At 42.2% G+C, this 18,999-nt stretch overlaps 10 protein-coding genes across 10 annotated transcripts; 7 read left to right on the top strand and 3 right to left on the bottom strand. All coding sequences in view use genetic code 12, as the record gives it.

Moving 5' to 3' along the window:
* Positions 1-178: 178 nt before the first annotated feature.
* On the top strand, positions 179-5,863 carry DCK1 (guanine nucleotide exchange factor DCK1; the record flags this gene model as incomplete). Its single annotated transcript, XM_002618955.2, has 1 exon — positions 179-5,863. One exon carries the CDS (start codon positions 179-181, stop codon positions 5,861-5,863), a length of 5,685 nt encoding a protein of 1,894 aa, XP_002619001.2.
* Positions 5,864-6,025: 162 nt separating this feature from the next.
* Positions 6,026-6,370, top strand: ACP12 (acyl carrier protein; the record flags this gene model as incomplete). The annotated part of the gene is made up of 1 exon (XM_002618954.2): positions 6,026-6,370. The coding sequence occupies one exon, from the start codon at positions 6,026-6,028 to the stop codon at positions 6,368-6,370; it is 345 nt and encodes a 114-aa protein (XP_002619000.2).
* A 636-nt stretch (positions 6,371-7,006) lies between these two features.
* SDS22 (type 1 protein phosphatase-activating protein) lies at positions 7,007-8,110 on the top strand (the record flags this gene model as incomplete). The annotated part of the gene is made up of 1 exon (XM_002618953.2): positions 7,007-8,110. One exon carries the CDS (start codon positions 7,007-7,009, stop codon positions 8,108-8,110), a length of 1,104 nt encoding a protein of 367 aa, XP_002618999.2.
* Positions 8,111-8,513: 403 nt separating this feature from the next.
* On the top strand, positions 8,514-9,110 carry HSP21 (Hsp21p; the record flags this gene model as incomplete). The annotated part of the gene is made up of 1 exon (XM_002618952.2): positions 8,514-9,110. One exon carries the CDS (start codon positions 8,514-8,516, stop codon positions 9,108-9,110), a length of 597 nt encoding a protein of 198 aa, XP_002618998.1.
* A 581-nt stretch (positions 9,111-9,691) lies between these two features.
* FOB63_000161 (Acyl-CoA oxidase family protein) lies at positions 9,692-11,815 on the top strand (the record flags this gene model as incomplete). The annotated part of the gene is made up of 1 exon (XM_002618951.2): positions 9,692-11,815. One exon carries the CDS (start codon positions 9,692-9,694, stop codon positions 11,813-11,815), a length of 2,124 nt encoding a protein of 707 aa, XP_002618997.1.
* Positions 11,816-11,939: 124 nt separating this feature from the next.
* GCD7 (translation initiation factor eIF2B subunit beta) lies at positions 11,940-13,013 on the bottom strand (the record flags this gene model as incomplete). Its single annotated transcript, XM_002618950.2, has 1 exon — positions 11,940-13,013. The coding sequence occupies one exon, from the start codon at positions 13,011-13,013 to the stop codon at positions 11,940-11,942; it is 1,074 nt and encodes a 357-aa protein (XP_002618996.1).
* A 205-nt stretch (positions 13,014-13,218) lies between these two features.
* On the top strand, positions 13,219-14,994 carry MED1 (Med1p; the record flags this gene model as incomplete). The annotated part of the gene is made up of 1 exon (XM_002618949.2): positions 13,219-14,994. One exon carries the CDS (start codon positions 13,219-13,221, stop codon positions 14,992-14,994), a length of 1,776 nt encoding a protein of 591 aa, XP_002618995.2.
* Positions 14,995-15,021: 27 nt separating this feature from the next.
* Positions 15,022-16,101, bottom strand: COQ5 (2-hexaprenyl-6-methoxy-1,4-benzoquinone methyltransferase; the record flags this gene model as incomplete). Its single annotated transcript, XM_002618948.2, has 1 exon — positions 15,022-16,101. One exon carries the CDS (start codon positions 16,099-16,101, stop codon positions 15,022-15,024), a length of 1,080 nt encoding a protein of 359 aa, XP_002618994.2.
* Positions 16,102-16,175: 74 nt separating this feature from the next.
* On the bottom strand, positions 16,176-17,690 carry CDC19 (pyruvate kinase; the record flags this gene model as incomplete). The annotated part of the gene is made up of 1 exon (XM_002618946.2): positions 16,176-17,690. The coding sequence occupies one exon, from the start codon at positions 17,688-17,690 to the stop codon at positions 16,176-16,178; it is 1,515 nt and encodes a 504-aa protein (XP_002618992.2).
* Positions 17,691-18,541: 851 nt separating this feature from the next.
* On the top strand, positions 18,542-18,970 carry MDJ2 (Mdj2p; the record flags this gene model as incomplete). Its single annotated transcript, XM_002618945.2, has 1 exon — positions 18,542-18,970. The coding sequence occupies one exon, from the start codon at positions 18,542-18,544 to the stop codon at positions 18,968-18,970; it is 429 nt and encodes a 142-aa protein (XP_002618991.1).
* Positions 18,971-18,999: the final 29 nt, after the last annotated feature.

Genomic DNA, 18,999 nt, shown 5'->3' with positions numbered 1-18,999 from the left:
AGGCGCTTTCATGCGCGCTCCACATGAAATAGTGCTAGCCTAGGTTTTTTATTCAAAAGTTTGCTCCCACGGAAAGAAAGTTTATTCTCCTGTTTCAGAATTGATTCATAGCACTTTCACGATTCTAGCGTTGAAGAGTGCCTTTTTTTGAATTATATCTGACTTAGCGCATCAAACAATGACTTGGGTACCTACTGACGCTTTCCTCCACGGAAGAATCACGAAACCTTTTTTACCGTTCGACAAGCACCCTAACTTGGAGAATGATAACTTCAAAAACTTGTATCCTGGTGACGAAGTGTACGTTTTTGAAACTAAGGATGACAAGTGGGCTCGTGGCTACACCCTCACCAGACCGTTTCCCAACGACTTTACCATTACTTCAGTGAATTTGGATGATTTGCCCGGTCTCAACATCAAAATTTCAGTTTTCCCTTTGAAGTATGTCAAGGTTGTCGAAAAGCTTCCCCTCAACTTGTTGAAGGTTGCAGATAAGTACAACAATGTCAACGTTGAGCATGCTGTTGCTCCTACTTTGAAAGAGCTGGAGATGTCTTTCAACCAAGCAACAAATGGGGCCCAAAATATGGATGGTGATTTGAACCAATCGAAAGCAGTTGTGCCACCATTGCCCTTTGATACTTTTACTTTCGCTGAAGACTTAGTGAGCGAAATCACCTATGCTATGAATTTGTTGACTTCGCATATCTTTGCGTTGTACTCAATTGGAGAGTTTAGACTTTTCAACGAGCTTTCAAGCATCTATCACAAGTTAGATGAGGTTAGAATGAAATTGACTGATAGCTTTTTAACTTTCTACGAAGTTTGTGTCTCAAAGGAAACCGCGACGTTTTTGTTAAGTCTGATTCCCAAGAAGTTGGCGTCCAAGACCGCAAGACTCAACGAAAAGAGCTACGATTTGGACAACAAGTACACAGACATCTCTGGGTACAAAGCAATTCTTGCACGTGACGCCTTTGATGGGTCGTTATTGAATTTGAAAAATGCTGAAGCTTCTCAATTAGCCTTCAACCAAGTGTTGGGAGCTTTGTCACCCAAGTTCCCCATAAATGCTCATAATAGCCCTGAGACCTATTCATTAAAGCCTTCTCCAAATGAAAAGCTTTTTCATGAACCCCCATCCCACCTTTTGGTTGATTTCAAGTCTGTCAGTGGATCTTCGAGCTACCAACCACCTGGGTTCGCAGGTATGATTGCGTATTTGTATGTGAGAAATCAGAAGAAAAGATTGACTGAAGCGTTCGCTGTTCACACGGATACTGTGGATGAACTTGTTTCCGTTGAAAAGATCAGTGCCGCATTGTTCAGAAACATTCCAGCCAGTGAAGTAGAAAACAATAGAGTTTACTTGGTTGCTGTCTTGACGGAGGAAATTAACTTGCCTACTAAGGATCTGTCTAGCCCGCAAATCAAATGTGTCAAGAAAGGTGTCGCTGCTGGCGTTGCAGACATCACCAGAGTTTTTTCAAGAAATCACGGCTCTTTGGCTCAGGGAGAACCTCATCAGTTCTCGATCAAATTGTTTGGATCATATGTCCTGAAGAGGAAAGCAGTCGACACTCATAAGATTGAGAACAATGGTTGGGGAGAAGTTGTGGACCGGATCATTAGTGGATCAAATGTTGGAGTTGCAATCAATCCGAGAGCGGAGAAATTGGTGGTCAACATCATGGAGTTCAAGCATCAGCTTAGTGAGAGTGCTGATGTTTCCGCACTGGAAGTGAACTTTGATCCTACAAATGCCTCTGCTACCAGGACAGCCCCTATTGCGGAAATTAAGCCTATTTTCTTTGATCCATTGGCTGAAAACTATGAGCGCATTTATTTAAAGGTGGGTAAAATCAATCTTTCAACCAACGTTAACAAGGAGGATTTGGTTACTATTGAAGTAAGTGCACCAAACAATCCCTCAATTACTTTTGCTAAAGCCTCAAACCAGATTGAAGATACTACCTGGCAGTTCATTTCTATCTATTCGGGTGAAGTTGTTGGCGAGATCGTTAAAGTCAATGGTATTAGCAACAAGAACCCGAATAGGAAGGCTCTAAAGCAGGATGCCATTTTGTTATCCTTGTATGTTAACGGTGTTTTGTGTGGCCAGGGTGAGGTAATGTACAGATCAGGAAACAAATTGATCGAGTTCAATCAGAAAAGTTTCTACACTTTGAACATTAACTCTCCTTCTCATAAAAACCCTGTTGCCCAGGTTGAGATTCATACAGAGTACATTGGCAAAGTCTTCAACGTCGAAGCTTGTATGGAGAATATTTTCCAATACAAGCGGTTCTTCAAAGCTGGTCAAATTGGGTTAGATGAGCTAAGCAAGGCCTTAGTTGAATTCTGCAGAATAGACATTTCTACTTTGGTGAGATTTTTCCCCGAGTTATTGTCTTCCATTTTCAAGATTTGTGATATATGCTTCAGCAATTCAACTGATCCACATTATGAAATTATGTTGGACAATTCTTTCAAAGCTATAGTACATTTGCTTGACACTCTTTTTGGAAAGCAAGACCAATACTTGTACATGTTTGACAGATTCCTTACCGAGAATAACAACTCTTCTGCTGTTGGTGTTTTCTTATTGAACAAGTTGACGGAGATATTTGTGAGAGCTCAGTCGAATTGGAATGCAACTTCAAGATCAGTTTGCCGGATCATAGTTCTTATTGTGAAACTCGCACTTGACCTGGCTAAGAATACAAATGATCTGAAGCCCTATCTCGCAGCTATTTCCTCCTTGTTTAAGTCAACTTCCTTCTTCGTCTCTATTGAATCATCTAACCTCATTGAAGATCAGATTATGGTGGTTGAAATCGTGGATTATGTTCTCTTTTATGAGCAGTACTTTGATGACCAAGAGATTTTGAAACCGGTCGTTTCTTTTATTGAGTCCATTGGCACAAGGGGTCTTGGCGCTGACGAGGAGTCCAACCAAACCAAAAACGCGTCTTTGCTCACCAAAGACCATAGGTTGATAATGAAGAAATTGTTAGTAATTCACAGATTGTTCAGTACAAAGCTTTCTCAAAGGGTGGAAAACTTCAAATTGTTGATATCCAAAAGTGTGAATTGGGCAATGGATGTGCTTTTAGGTCCATTAGATATTGATGCCACAAGGTTGGCATGCTCCATTTTGAACTGCGTTTGCAGTTCTTTGTGGAATAACATCAATAATGACTTTGTTAAGCCAATCTGTTTCTCTCTTTCGAAATTCTTGATGGCAATTTCCAGAACATTTATCAAGTACAACAAATTCACAAGAGGAATGGAGTACTTTAAGCCGAAAAAATCGTTCACAGCTATATTCCAAAAAGATTACCCGTTCAGAGAAATAGTTATTGACAATATAGTCGGCGAGGAAGTTCTTGTTGAAGTTCTTGTTGAATTGGCAACTATCTTCGTTTACATTGCAAAGATAGGTATCACCTCCGCCGGCATGGATGGTTTCTATTTGATTAACAATACAGAAATTGAGGATGACTTCTTCGACCCAGTGAAGTGTACTTCCAATAATGGCCTCAATGAAGACCTCCTCACTGTTTTATCAGGTATTCAACTCATCAGGCAAGGTAAGTTCTTCCCAGAAGATAAATGGTTGTCTCTCTACGCTATGTTGGCAGAGGGCTGCTTACTGGCTTTGGAATTAGTGAGACCACTCATGATCGCTCATTTCATTCCAGTGGTGGATAACCCTGATTTGTTCGATAGATCTCTCTGGGGTAATTTCTTGAGAGCATTATTAAAACTAGGATCACTTGCTCCTGTTTCTATCGAGCATTTGTCAACTGTTCCCAGAAAAGCCTGTTACCAAATTACCGGCACAATGCGAGACCGTATTTCATCAATACTTAACGAAGCATGGGACAGTTTAGCTTGGGATTCCACTGAAGAAGACATTGTGAGATTTCATCTCACTAAATTTGGAGGTTACCAAGTTGAATTCATCAGTAGTGACTTCGCAATTCTTCAAGATTTGATGCTCTTTGCTTTACAGAGAAATCCAAACTGTCAGGAAGTTGCTGTGAAAATGCTCTGGTCTATTCTTGTATCTGAATTTATTTTGAGTGATGGAATTGTCGATGTGGAAAGGGAATGTCTCGTTGGTTTGCATGAAATTTATTATAGAACTGCTTACAAGCCGGGAAGAAACGAGCAAAACAGCTTCATAGAGCGAATTAAGTCCACAATAAGATTAGACATTGAGGATGTTGTCTATTCTACGATTATGCAATTTATTTCCAACTTATCGAACTTTATGGAAGTTTTGAATGACTTGAACAATGTTCCAGTTGGTCCAGAGTTTGAGGATGACCGCACATTCCATAAATTGAACATCAAAGCTTACTTGAAAAACGCAAACAAACCCGAGCTCTTGTACTCCTTTATCAATCAGATGTATGAGGATAACTTGAAAAAGCCCAATTATGTGCAAGCGGCATTGTGCTTAGAATTGTTGGCATCGACTATAGAGTGGGATCACTACACTGAATTACCCCAATCCTACAGACCTAAATTCCCCAAACAGTCTGCATTTGAGCGGAAGGAAGATTTGTTGAAGATGATTGCTCAGAACTATATTAAGGGTAACAGCTTAGAGAGGGCTACAGACACATACAATGAATTATTGGAAGCCTATAGCCAGCACACATATGATTTGAAATCTTTTGCCTACGTGCATCAGAAGTTGGCTAGACTCTACTTGGATATGGAGTCTTCAGATAAGTTGAGCCCATCGTATTTCCGAGTAGCTTATATTGGTGCTGGATTCCCAGTCAATATAAGAGGAAAGGAACAGATCTTCGAGGGACTTCCATTCGAACACATTACTTCTATTCACGAGCGCTTGCTCAAATTGTATCCTGGAGCTAGAATTGTCACCGATGATGAACAGGCTCGTGAACTCAAGGCTCGAGTGCAGACTGGAAGATACTTGCATGTTAATGTAGTTGAACCAGTGAATGAAATCTCTGACAAATTGTTGAATACGTCTGTCGGTGTACGCCATTACGCTAGAAACAAAAACTTGAGACATTTTTCCACTGTGAAGAAGATACCAGGGTCATCTTCTGTGTTTGACTTGTGGACAGAAGAAGTCACATATGAGACGCAACTCTCGTTCCCAACATTGATGAATCGGAGTGATATTAAGAGCACGAACGTGGTTCGTCTTTCGCCATTGGACAATGCGGTACGTACCATCCTTAACAAGATTAACGACTTGGTTCAATTGGAGAGTATGATCAACATTGCTTACAAAGAAAAAACGGATTACTCATCATTACTTCATGACTTGAGCAGAGAGTTGACAGGAACGGTGAATGCGCCTGTGAATGGCGGAATCGGGCAATACCGCACCTTTTTCTTGGATCCTCGTTATGATGGCAAATCAGACTATGCGTATAACATCAGATTGTTGAGAAACTCATTTTACGACTTGACTAAAGTCTTGAACCGTTGTTTACATTTACACGGTAAATTGATTGGATATGGTATGAAAAACTCCCAAGAAGCATTGGTTGATTTATTCAAGCGCAATTTCAAAGAGGAAATTGATGCATTGAAAATAAACACCGACTACGAGCATAACGCTTATAACCACAGCACCAACTATTCTAATACAGTCAAGGAGAAAAAAGCTGGAAGCTCCATGACTGGTTCTGAAAGCACCATGTCAATGTCAACGGGCGCCGGTACAGGTTTGCATAGAACACTGAGCAAAGGCTCTAAAACGTCTTCCAACTCCGATTCTACAAACTTTTCTGACCCTAGTCTCAATACTTTCGGTACTCTTAGCCGCAAGTACAAACGGACAGCATTGAACTGGAGAAAAATTCGTTAGTTTTCTAATTGTAAAGAATAAACGTCCACATTTTTTTGATCCCGATGAAAATGGAAGAATGATTACCAGTATGGGTGGTGCACAGAGGTGCGCTCCTAGTTAAACGGAAAAAAAACCTGACCTTCTGTACTCTTTTATACCTCGAATCCAAACTAATCCATCATGTTCAAGTTTGCCGCCCGTGCTTTACGTACTCCTGTTGTTAGAGCTCCAGTTACTAAGTTCGTCCAACCTATCCGTTTCTATGCTGCCGCTCCAATCACCAAGGAGGAGGTTACTTCCAGAGCTTTTGAAGCATTGAAGACCGTTGCTGCTTTGCAAGAGTCCAAGATCACATTGGAGGCTGACTTCCAAAAGGACTTGGGTTTGGACTCGTTGGACACTGTCGAAGCTTTGGTTGCCTTGGAAGAGGAATTCGACTTGGAGATCCCAGACAAGATTTCTGACGAGATCAAAACCGTTGGCCAGGCTGTGGACTATATTTACGAAGAAGAACAAAAGTTGTAAACGACTGACTTAGCTTACTGCCCATTCGGGGCTGACTGGTGTTCTGTCTTCACATAAATATTCTGTACATAAAAGAAACAGGTTGTTTATGTCGTAGCAAATGATATAATTGAGGTGAACAGTAACTAGGTTTAAGCATTGCTATCTCTATTTTTGAGAAGTCAATTACTACAGCAGGCATTTCTTCTTTCTGTTCTACTTGAATCAACTAGTAATGGGCATCTACAAACAATTCCATTGGTTGGTGGAGGCATGTGCAGGATATTCCCAACCGTTTCCGTTTGATCCCTGATAATTCAATGATGAGAGAGTGGGTCGAGTGGGAGCATAAGATTCTTTTCGGTTTGACTATTTACTCATAGATTACAGATCAATGAAGAAAATATGAAAAGAAACTATCTGCCCTGGCCCTATTTGCATGCCACCTTTGCTCGATTGGGCCACGCTAAGTCTTTATCTGCAAATTGTCTTCGAACAACATGCTGTACACTTTTTGGACGTAAATATTGAACAAATCGATTTGCCTTTGCAGGTTGTAACATAAGCTAGTGAAAAACCAGGGTGTTGCCAATCACGTGATATAATCACCTGTGCTTTTATGTGGAGGCAAATATGCTTTAGGTTACAACTCCAAAAATGACTAAAGACATTGAGGACGAGATTACAAAAACCCGAAAGGTTTTGGAAGAAACATCTATATCCCACACGGAAGATGAAGGCATTGATGAAGAAGAAGAGGGGGACGATGGTGATGACAAAGATAATGGTGCAGTGGAGTATCCTGGGACAGTATTGCCCGACCCTCATCCCCAGGAAATTGAGGCTGACTTTGACTTGACCAGAGACTATGAGCCAGACATCCAATACCTTGACTTGATTCACTTGAAAATTTCAAGCTTGGAGGACCTTCACTTGAGTCGCTTTCAGAAATTGGAATCGCTCTGTCTCAGACAGAACTTGCTCACATCCATCTCATCGATTGGCGATTTACCAGTTGAAACAATGGAAGAAATTGATCTCTACGATAACAGAATCAACCATATCAGCAGCCTGGTCAATAAATTTGTGAATTTAACCAGTTTGGATTTTTCGTTTAACAGAATCAAGAACATCAAGAACATTGATAAATTGGTGAAATTGGAGAACTTATATTTTGTTCAAAACAAAATTAAAGAAATAAAGAATCTAGAGACGTTGAAGAACTTGAAAAACCTTGAGTTAGGGGGCAATAAGATAGAAGAAATTAGCGAAACGATGCACGCACTTCCGTCGCTTGAGCAATTATGGTTGGGCAAGAATCGTATATCTAAATTCCAAAACTTGTCTAGTTTAGTGAATTTGAGAGTGCTTTCTATACAGTCGAACAGAATTGTTAAGATTGAAGGGTTGGAGGATTTAGTGAATCTCGAAGAGCTCTACGTGTCTCACAATGGTATATCTAAAATCGAAAACTTGGACAATAACAAAAAGCTCACAGTTCTTGATGTGACATCGAACAGAATATCTAAGCTCGAGAACCTTTCGCATCTCACCAAACTTACAGACTTTTGGTGTTCGTATAACCAAGTTTCATCTTTTGAGGAGGTAAATGAGCAATTGGGAAAGTTGCCTGAGCTAGATACTGTCTACTTTGAAGGAAACCCACTCCAGACATCTAATCCCACGGCTTACAGACGGAAACTTCGCCTCAACTTGGGTCCTAGTTTGGCCAAGATCGATGCCACGTACGTCAGAGGATAGGGGCGAAAGAAGCGAGAAGAACACTCCACAACAACAAACCTAGCTATACTTAGTAGTAAATTGACATCATCATTATACCCCTATTACCCTGAACATGTATTTTCTAAGATTTTATTCTATTCTTGGGTGCATGTATTGCGCGGAATACTCGGATATCTGCAATTTCAGGCGATTAAGGAAGCAGAGAGAAAACGTTGGAAGGGAGAGCAAGCAACACACATGGGGCAATAAGAAAAATTGGAGGTTTCTAGAATTCCGAAGTATCCTAAAGTTGCGTGATCCTGGTGGTAAGTGTGTGTTCTCCACCGCACTAACGGATTTCCTGAACTTTCGAGACTTTTCGCACCCAAGGGTCTAGGTCACATCATGACCAAGGGGAAGAATATATAAAGCCGGTCCATCTATGGACAAAGTCTCACTTCAGTTCAACAACCAAAAGCAAATCATAAACATGTTCAGAAGATCTCCATTCAACTCGCGTGCATTATACAACTTTGACCCATTCTTCGAAGACCCATTCTATGAAAGCTTCTTCCATGGTGACAGACGCCCAAGAAGAGCAATCAATGGAAAGGACACTTCGGATGGCGCTGTGGTTCCTTCAAACTACCAGAATGACTCCTTGGATTTCTGGAGAAAGTTTGACGACTTCAAGCATTGGGATGATATGTTGGAAGTGAAGGAGGAACCAGACAAGTACCTTGTGCAAGTCAAGGACGACTCGGCTCACAAGAAGGACTTGGATGTGAAGTACCACAAGCAAGAGAACCAATTGCAGGTGACTTTGTCACACAAGAGCGAGAGAGATGATGGCGAGAACAGAAAGTTCTCTTCTTCGTCCTCGTCTACCTTATCTGTGGCATTTGAGAAGCCCGTGAAGCCCAACGACATTTCTGCTGAAGTTGGTGCTGAAGGTGTGGTGATCACAGTTCCAAAGGAAACTAGCGACCAGGAGAACGTGGTCAGCATCGATGTGAAGAAGCAACAGCAAAGCTCTTAAGTGTTTTAGGTTACTGGTAGTCTTGAATACGTAGCTTCTGTTTGTATCGCAATAAAAAAAAAAAAATAATTAATATTCTCTATCTCATGTAGATCCCCTTTGGTAGTCACAATGAAATAAAAGAATGTACTCATATGCTGATACTCATCTCGAATACTCGGTTCCATTTCAAGCACTCATTGTACCCCACATAAAAACACTGGTTATGCGCAGCACATGCACACTTCATCCGTGGACAAAATGACCAATTCCGCTCGTGAGAAAAACTATAGACCAGAACAGAAAGAAAATCATCTAATGAAAATGCAAGGTGGTGACAGATCACCTGCTTGAAATCTTCTTGCTTGAAACAGTCTGTTGCCCTTGCGTATGTGACAGGTCGCATTCGGCCTCGGCCCTGTTTAAAAGTCCGATGCTGAAGTTTTCCATCACTCGCGAAATGTGGGGCGCGTTTGTTTTTCACATGTTCTTTCACGAGTCTATGACTTGCCATGTGAAGTGCTTCTCTCTACTTAAGAGAACAAGTTCGCTCTAAGCCAGTCTTATTCACGATAACGTAACTTTTTTCTACAGAATTCAAAATGAGTCTGATTGCTTCAGTTAAAGGTACTGTTTCGTTCAGCCAAGGGCCGGAACCAAAGAACTTGATCCAGCGTGAAAGAGATGCCGCAACATTCGACTTGAATGAAATGAACTACTTTTTAGAAGGTTCGAAAGAGCGTGCAATGGAAACCCGCCTTTTCATATCTCAGTTCGAAAGAGACCCAGTCATGGCTGCAAGTCCTAAAGATTATGATGCCACTAAGGCTGAACATCGGGCTATCACTATTCAGAAAATCGACCGTCTCTCCCGCTACATTGAGGTGGAAACTTTCGATCGTCTTGAAAGACGGTTGTCCATTGTATCTGTGTTTGACCCTTCTTTCCACACAAGACTAGGGGTCCACTTGGGGTTGTTTCTCGGTTGTATTAGAGGAAACGGCACAGCCGACCAAATGCAATACTGGTTATTGAAGAAGGAAGCGGCATATGTGAAGAACTTGTATGGATGTTTTGGAATGACTGAGTTGGCACACGGCTCAAATGTTGCTGGTTTGGAGACCACTGCAACTTTCAACGAAGAGGATGATGAATTCATTATCAACACTCCGCATTTAGGTGCTACAAAGTGGTGGATAGGCGGTGCTGCGCATTCAGCCACACACTGCTGTGTTTATGCTCGGTTGATTGTCAAAGGAAAGGACTATGGCGTCAAAACATTTGTTGTTCCTTTAAGAGATGCAGATCATAATTTGATGCCTGGAATAACTATTGGTGACATTGGCGCCAAAATGGGTAGAGACGGAATTGACAATGGATGGATCCAGTTCTCCAACGTCAAAATCCCTCGTTTCTTCATGTTGCAGAAATACTGTAAAGTATCCTCTGATGGAGAAGTTACTGAGCCTCCTCTTAACCAATTGTCTTACTCTGCTTTGTTGCTTGGTAGAGTCATCATGGTCAAAGATGCTTTCAGATGGTCTGCCCGTATGGTGACCATTGCACTCAGATATGCTGTTGGACGTACCCAGTTCAAAGCTGCTTTGGCGAAAGAATCGGACCCGGAGTCCCAGTTATTGAATTACCCATTGCATCAACGCCGTTTGATTCCATTGTTGGCATTAACGTATGCTTTTTCCAACGGAGCCAATGTTTTGCAGGAAACATCGACTGCCACAATGGATGAATTGGACGACGCTGTGTCTTCAGAAGATAAACAAGCTTTAGATGCATCAGTCGAAAAGATGAAATCTCTCTTTATTGCTTCGGGCTCTTTAAAGTCAACGTGTACTTGGTTGACTTTGAACACTATTGACCAATGCAGACAAGCCTGTGGTGGACATGGTTACTCGGCTTATTCCGGATTTGGTAAAGCATTCAACGACTTTGCAGTTCAATGTACTTGGGAAGGAGACAACAACATCCTAGGTATGTCTGTGGGAAAGCAATTGATCAAGAAATTTGCTGCTGTTAAGAAGGGAGAAAAGGCAACTGGAATTTTGGATTTTTTGGGAGGCTATGAAAAATTGGCAGGTACGAACCCTGTTTTGGAAGCCAAGGACTTGAAGGAACCAAAGAAAATTTTGTTTGCGATAGAAGTGGCTCTAGTAAGGGCATGCATCCGTGCTGACCAGATTTTGGAATCCAAGAATGGAGATACGGATTTTATTGGTGCCGAGCTTGTAACATTGTCGAAGTTATTGGCACATTTCTTCCTATTGAAAGCATTCCTTGACAAGATCGAAGCTACTAAAGACCAGCCAAATTTGGTTGCAGTGTTGGATCTTTTGGCTCAGTTATACGGTGCTACTGTTATTTTGGAAGGCTTTTCGGGTACTTTCCTTACCTTCTCTGTCACTACAACTGAGGCCATCGCTCATAATTCGACTGAACATATTGCTGAATTGTGTTCCAAGATCAGGCCGCATGTTATACCTTTGACTGATTCCTTCATGATGTCTGACATGATGATCAACGCACCAATTGGATATTATGATGGTAACATCTACGAAAACTACATGCGGACAGTACAAGAAAACAATCCTGCAAAGAACCACAAGGCGCCCTATAGTGCTGCATTGGAAGCAATGTTGAACAGATCAAGCTTGGCAGAAAGACAACGTTTTGAACGTGAGGAAGAGGCTGAAGAAATTTTATCCAATTAGTTTTTGTACGTCGGAAATGCTTCCAGATTTTTAAGTCACAAGGTCGCATTCACTTTTCCATCGTTTCATCAAGAGTAGTAATGAATACAGTAAGAAGTTTGTCTCGTAAATTAATTCTCATGAATTACTCTAAGCTATTGTCTTCGACCTTGTAGTTATCCAACACAATTCTGTAGATGAAGGATGGCGCAAATCCACCGACGTTAGTAATGTAAATATCAATGTGCTCTGGTGGAATGTAGTCATCTAAAGGATTAGTCACCACATCAACATTGTCAACAAAATCAAAATTGTCGTAGTTCAACACCTTTCCTGAATTGCCCACTTCAATCAAGTCATCTCTGTTGAAAGGGTATAATGGCGACAATTTGAATAACCCAGCAACTCCAAAGACTGGCGTCTTGTGTTCCTTGGCACACTCCACCACATTAGCCACTCCAGCGTTCGACAAACAACCACCATTAGCATAAACTGCTCCCGCGCCGATTAACACTTTACCCACTCTCGACATAACGGCAAAAACAGTGCTGTCTGGAATGAGAATGCACTCGATGTTGTGTTTCGCCAATGTCTTGACGAATTTGTGTGCTTCTTCGATATCATTAGGATAACTTTCGGTGACTAGAACAGTGAACTTTCTCTTTGCACCAGCCTTGATCAAGAACTGCAATACGGTATCTGAAGTTGGCGTAGCAGTTAACAAGACCTCATTTTCGTGAATAAGGTCCGTTGCCATGTTTTCGAGCTCCTCTTTCACATTCGAGATTTCGTCAAGCAAGTCTCTTATGCCCTGGATGATAATGGAACGCATATCGCTGCTCTGTTTCTTGCTGTGCGTTTGTTGTGTCTTTTTTGTATTGCTTTGAGTCGAGAATAAGCTGAACATGGAACTCATCATGGGGGTGTTATCTGAGGCATTTTCCGTCTCAATCTCATCTCTAATCAACGCCAACACTCTTCTTACGATATTCCCTGGAATAACATCGCGTGGTCTGGCTTTGTGTAACGTAATACCCACTTTCCTTATGAGGTCTATCAAGTCGTATGGATTGGTCCATCTAGCGGCGGAAATCACTCTCATCAACAAGTGAGCCACTTCCAAAGCCGTGTCTTTGTCCCCTTTTAGCTGCCTTCTTTCCATTTTAGACACTAGAGGTTCCACGATAGCCATCATGTCATTTCCAAGTATCGACGACATCTTTCAAAGTTATTAGGGTTATCTTTATGAAGTCTGTCTCAAATGTTGGTACCTCAGTAGGTTTTTTTTCCTAGGTTTCGCATCATGTCGCATTATGAGAAGTTGCACATCCTATAAACGTTCAACTGTCTACAGTCTCAAATTGAAGCAGTGCTGGTCCTCTGAAACGTTATTAAAATCCACTTGCTTTTGAACATAAGTTCCCATGCCGTCGTACAATGAGTCTATTAGTGAGTCGCTTCGTCTAATCTATGAGTGCTCTCCCAAATTCAAAGTGTCAATAGACTTGATTCAGAAACTTGCCCAATTCCTAAAGTTAGAAACATTCATCGACACAGAAGTCCTATCTACCCCAACAAATAGGAATCATGCTTCATCCGGCTTGAAAAGGTTGTCAATTGCAGGCTCCTTGATTCTTATTGACATTGACTTCTCAGACAATGAAACGGTATCTAAAGTGTCACTTTCTTCTGGAAACCACTCACTGACGATAGACGAAAGTGATACTGAGCTTGTTGAACGTGCCTCTGAATACACATCCAAGCAATCTGAGTATACTATCAACGTTGTTTTTCTGCAAGCGAATAGTCTTTCCTTCCTTAGGACGAGGAATGACTCTTCAACCGTCGCAGAAGCAATACTATTGAAGAATCTCAGTAATAACGTTTTGGGAAATTTTCCCACTAACTTGAAATACTTAACCTGCCTTGATAGTATGTCGCCGTTAGATGGTGATTTGATTGTTTACCTAGATAACATCGCCTTATATTTGAACGCTGTGCATGCGATGGAAACAAACCTAAACCCAGGGATCACAGACATTTGCTCAGGCTGGAAAAGTCGCTTCGGAAAGGTTTATCTTAATGATCCAGAAACTCAAAGATTGGGCGTTTTTCTACATTTTTGGAAAGAGTCGCGTCGTTTGAGTGAAGTAATGAAACATGGAGCCACACCTTGCAACAGCAGAGTACATAAGGCGATCCTAACAATCGAGGAAGGTGAAAGTCAATCTTTGGATGTTTTAAAGGAAGCAAAGGACCAAAAATGGCATCTTTCAACTTCACAAGGCCTCCTTCAACCTTACATTTTCACGTTTGAAGATGATTCTCATCTCCACAATCATCAAAGTGTTACCAGTTTTTCGAGTCCAAACTGGGCTTTGCATCTCCGACTTGATTTTCCTGTCTTTATGCCATCAGTTCTTATTGAATATTTTGGAATCACTAATTACGGGCAAGCAAAGAAACCAAGAGAGCCAGAAGTTTTCAAGCTGCTCAAAGAGGATGGAGCAGTTCAATTTTTGGCTAGAAGGAATGGTGAAAATATCTCTATTTCATTTACTGCTGACGATACCGCTGAGTTGGTAGCTGTGGAGTCTTTTGAAATAACAAAATTAACCCAACTTGAGAAAATTATTCCTACAATTAGAAACTACATTGTCTTCTCCAGTCTTGTCGATAATGTGATGCAAAGTCCAGATACAACATTTGTTGCGTCGCCAAAACTGTCGAGACCAATAAGCCAAAAGTTAAAGGATTCACTAAACCTTTCAGAAGGGGTTACAGATGAAGAACTACTCAATTTGAACACGCTTGCATCTGGGGAATCAATGGATTATGTGATGTTTAATTCAGATACAGATTTGACGAATTTTGTCAAGCAAGAGGATAATACTCCCAATTATTCTCGCGACTGTGACTCGTTTGATGCAACTGAAAACGAGAAGAGGCTCACCATTTGCTTAAAAGACATAGAATTAAACTCTTCAGACGTTGAAATTGAACTTAATGTTCAAGGGACTGTTGGATCTGGGATTTCCGTGAACACAGATTTCAAAATAATAAATGGTGACATCACCAACCTGAATACTAGTGGCGATATACATATGGACTCTGAAGGAAACCGTGGAACAGAATATGTGACAGCACTTTCATTGTGTGAAGATCCGCTTCTAGCATTGCATATGATTGAAGGTATATAGAGTGTATGTGTATAAAAGAATGTTGGCCTAAAGCTTAACACCAATGTGAATGCTGGCCACTCCGAAAGTTAAGTTCTCATAGCCCTTTTCTGGAACATAGAAGCCAGCCTTTTCGATCATAGCAGAAAACTCCTCCTGTTTAGGGAACCGTTGGATACTCTCCACTAAGTACTGATAAGAGTCTCTGTCATCAGCAATCAATTGGCCCATCAAAGGCAACATACTGAACGAGTAAGCTTGATAAATGTAGTCCACAACAGGATTGTCAACATGAGAAAACTCGAGACACGCAAAAATTCCACCTGGTCTCAACACTCTGTAAGCGGTGTTCAAGCCAGCTTGGATGTTGGTGAAGTTTCTGATACCAAAGGCGATAGTATACACGTCCTTAGAGTTGTCTGGGATTGCATCCATGGTCTCGCCATTTTGTTCCAAGAACTGTACTCTGTTCTTGCCGTCATTCCATTTAGTTTTAGCGTATCTCAATTTACCTTCCGCCAACATGTCGGGGTTGATATCTGCAATAGTCATGGTGGATTGAGTGTCATGGTAGTGTTTTTCTGCGTGGTCCAACAAACCAAATGCAATGTCACCAGTTCCACCTGCAACATCAAGGAAGTCTAATGGACGCGAAGATCCAGGTCTCATACCAGCATCTAGTCTGTTGATGAAATGGCTCTTCCAAAGTCTGTGGACTCCAAAAGACATTGCGTCGTTCATCACATCGTAATTAGAAGCAACTGAAGAAAACACGCCTCTAACCAACTTTTCCTTCTCATCCTTTTTGACAGTCTGGAAACCGAAATGGGTGGTGTCTGGACCCGAGTTTTCTGGCTGACTTTGCGGTGGAACCGCATAGCATCTTGCCAACAGAGGCATTTTGGCCGCCGTTGCGCGTCTCAAAAGTATACGAGAAGACATGCGGCAGACGATTGGGGTAGGAAGAAAAAGCAAGTAGATTACAGACTTGCAAAAGTGAGACGAAGCATAATTGGGTGGGCCCTGCACATGCGCGCCAACAATACTTACAATGCGACTATGTGAGAATGGAGCGCCTTGTCTTTGTCTCGGAAGACAAGAGAATGTGATGAGTTTTGTTTTTGCCATTTCTCTTGAAGATAGCTACAAATACAAATCTCGCAAATTCATGGCATTAAGTAAACGTTTATGAAGTGAAGTATCTAGGCCTGGACAATTCTCACGGTGTTGGAGTGGCCAGAACCTCTGGTCCAACCTTGCACGGTGACAATGGAGTCGCCCTTTTTGATGATGCCCAACTCAATGGCCTCGGCCACAGCCCATCTCAATCTGTTCTCAACATCCTCTTGCCAGTTCTCAACCTTGTCCTGGTCGTAGATGAATGGGTACACACCTCTGTACAAGTGAGAGTATCTGGCAGCTCTGCTGTTTCTGGTAACCATCATAATTGGAACGTCTGGCTTGTACTTGGACACCAATCTACAGGTAGAACCAGAAGTAGACAAAACAACAATGGCAGAAGCACCGCTCTCGTAAGCAGCAGCAACGGCAGCAACGGCGCAAGTTTCGGTGGTTCCGGTTGGCTTGAGAGCCAAGCTTCTTAGACCGTTGAACAATGGCAAGTAGTCAATAGCCTTTTCAGCGGTAATGGCAGTGTTGTGCATCATAGAGACAGCTTCGAATGGGTAGTTACCCTTGGCAGTCTCACCGGACAACATGACACAGTCAGCACCGTCCAAGATGGCGTTACCGACATCGGAAACCTCAGCTCTGGTTGGTCTTGGGTTGTAAGTCATAGACTCCAACATTTGAGTGGCACAAATGACTGGCTTAGCGGCCAAGTTACACTTGGCAATCAATTGCTTTTGCACAACAAGAACTTGTGGGGCAGGAATCTCAATACCCAAGTCACCTCTGGCAACCATGACACCGTCAGTTTCTTTCAAAATGTCATCGAAGTTGTTGACACCCTGTTGGTTCTCAATCTTAGCGATGATTTGGATGTCCTTACCATCCTCACCCAAAACCTTTCTGATTTCCTTGATGTCGTTACCGGTTCTGATGAAAGAGGCAAAAACCATGTGCACACCGTTCTTGACACCGAATCTGAGGTCGGCCTTGTCCTTCTCGGACAAAGCTGGCAAGTCAACATCGGTACCTGGCAAGTTAACACCCTTGTGGGAGCAAATCTTACCGGCGTTGACGGACTTGACCTTCAAGGTCTTGTCATCAACAACTTCAAGAACCTCAAAGGACAAAACACCATCGTCAACGTAGATAATTCTGCCCTTAGAGATGACCTTGGTGATGTTCTTGTAGTCAACGTACATAACCTTGTCGTCACACTTCTTAGCATAAGCTTCGTCAGTGGTGAAGATCATCTCGTGACCTGGCTCAATTGGGTAGTCAACCTCGTTGACGGTGGTACCAGTTCTGATTTCTGGACCCTTGGTGTCCAAGGCAATAGCCAAAGGACGGCCAGGGTAGAGTTCTTCGGACTTTCTGGCATTGTCAATGACGCTTTGATGGTATTCGTACGAGCCGTGGGAGAAGTTCATACGAACAATGTTCAAACCAGCCTTTCTCAACTTGACCATCACCTCAGCGTTGTTGGTCTTTGGACCGATGGTACCGATGATAGAGGAACGGCGCAAAACGTGCTTAGGGATCTCAGAGGTGTTCAATTGAGACAACCATTGCAAAGTGGATTGGGACATCTTGGGTACTAGTTTATGTGTGGCTAAATGTAGTTGAAGATAAAAAGAGAACAGCAAAAAAAAAAAGAGAGCCAGATTCTCGCACTATATATATGCTTTAGTGCATCCGGTTGGGTGTCGGCCGGAGTTGATTTTGTGGGACGTCCGAGCGCAGAGCGCGGGCGCAATAACCTTATTGAACATGGGCCGCAACTCTCACACTTTTCGTTCTTGCCGTCAGTTTTTGCACATGCGTGTGCCTAGTCGGGGATACTGAAGCTCATTTCTCTTTGCATTTACTATCTGGAGTGGATTACAGCCCTCTGACCCTGCCAAAGGGCACTTGGTGGCATCAGCTGGGAATGCACGAGGGTGCCCTCGGAAGTGGCTTTCGCACCCCGGATCTGCAAAGAAGCACCTGATGCAGATGTCAGATGATAGCCCCGTTATTCACTTGGTTCCGCATGAAGCTCTTATGCGTTTACAGGGCTTGGATCATGGGAGCACCTCCTTAAACATTTCCTGTGTCTGTTTCACCAATGCGTGGTATTTCCCTAGTATTTCATTCTTCAGGCCGTGTAAGCGCATATTCTTATTCTCTTCGAATGGTGCTATTGCATGCACACACCACGTTCAGTTTACTCTTTCATTCCCCTGCATCAGGCAAGCCCACCACTTTAAATCACCAAACTGACAAAACGTGATTGGGTGTGAAAAATTCGTACAGCAACCTTCTTCCAGACCGGAAACGATGTCTTTCAGTGTAATTTTTGTGCTTTAGTCTTTGTTCTTTGCCACATTTATTCCACGGGCCTTGCGCAATTGCTTCATGTGTGTGCATATACCCAAATGGGAGGATTCATATCATCACCATGGTTCTACCCATTGTAATAGGCGTGGGAATCACCGCTGCCGCCTTAACTACAAAGGCACTTTTAAGGACTGTCGCTCGTTATCGGCAATTGACTCCTCAAATGTTTGCCACTTTGAACAGAATCCGTCTTGAGGATCCGTCGTCTACATATCTTGCTCAAGATGTCAATCCATCTTCGCATATCCGTTATTTAAAGGCAACGTTCGACGCCAAAGGTTTTGAACGTAACATGACAGAAAGAGAAGCATTACTCATCATGGGAATAAATGCCGATGACATTGCTTCGTTGACCAAGGACACTCTACGGAAGCGGTACAGAAAACTCATGGTGATGAACCATCCTGATAGACACGGCAGCGTCTATCTTTCGCAAAAAATCAATCAGGCAAAAGAGGTTTTGGAAAAAAGCTATCTTTTCCGGCGATAAGCATTTATTGCAGTGTCATATATTCATTA

The sequence above is a fragment of the Clavispora lusitaniae genome, assembly GCF_014636115.1.
Source record: "Clavispora lusitaniae strain FDAARGOS_655 chromosome Unknown tig00000003_pilon, whole genome shotgun sequence".
Classification (NCBI taxonomy): Eukaryota; Fungi; Ascomycota; class Pichiomycetes; order Serinales; family Metschnikowiaceae; genus Clavispora; species Clavispora lusitaniae.
The sequence above is the reverse complement of the archived record's forward strand: the minus strand, read 5'-3'. Positions and strand labels throughout refer to the sequence as shown.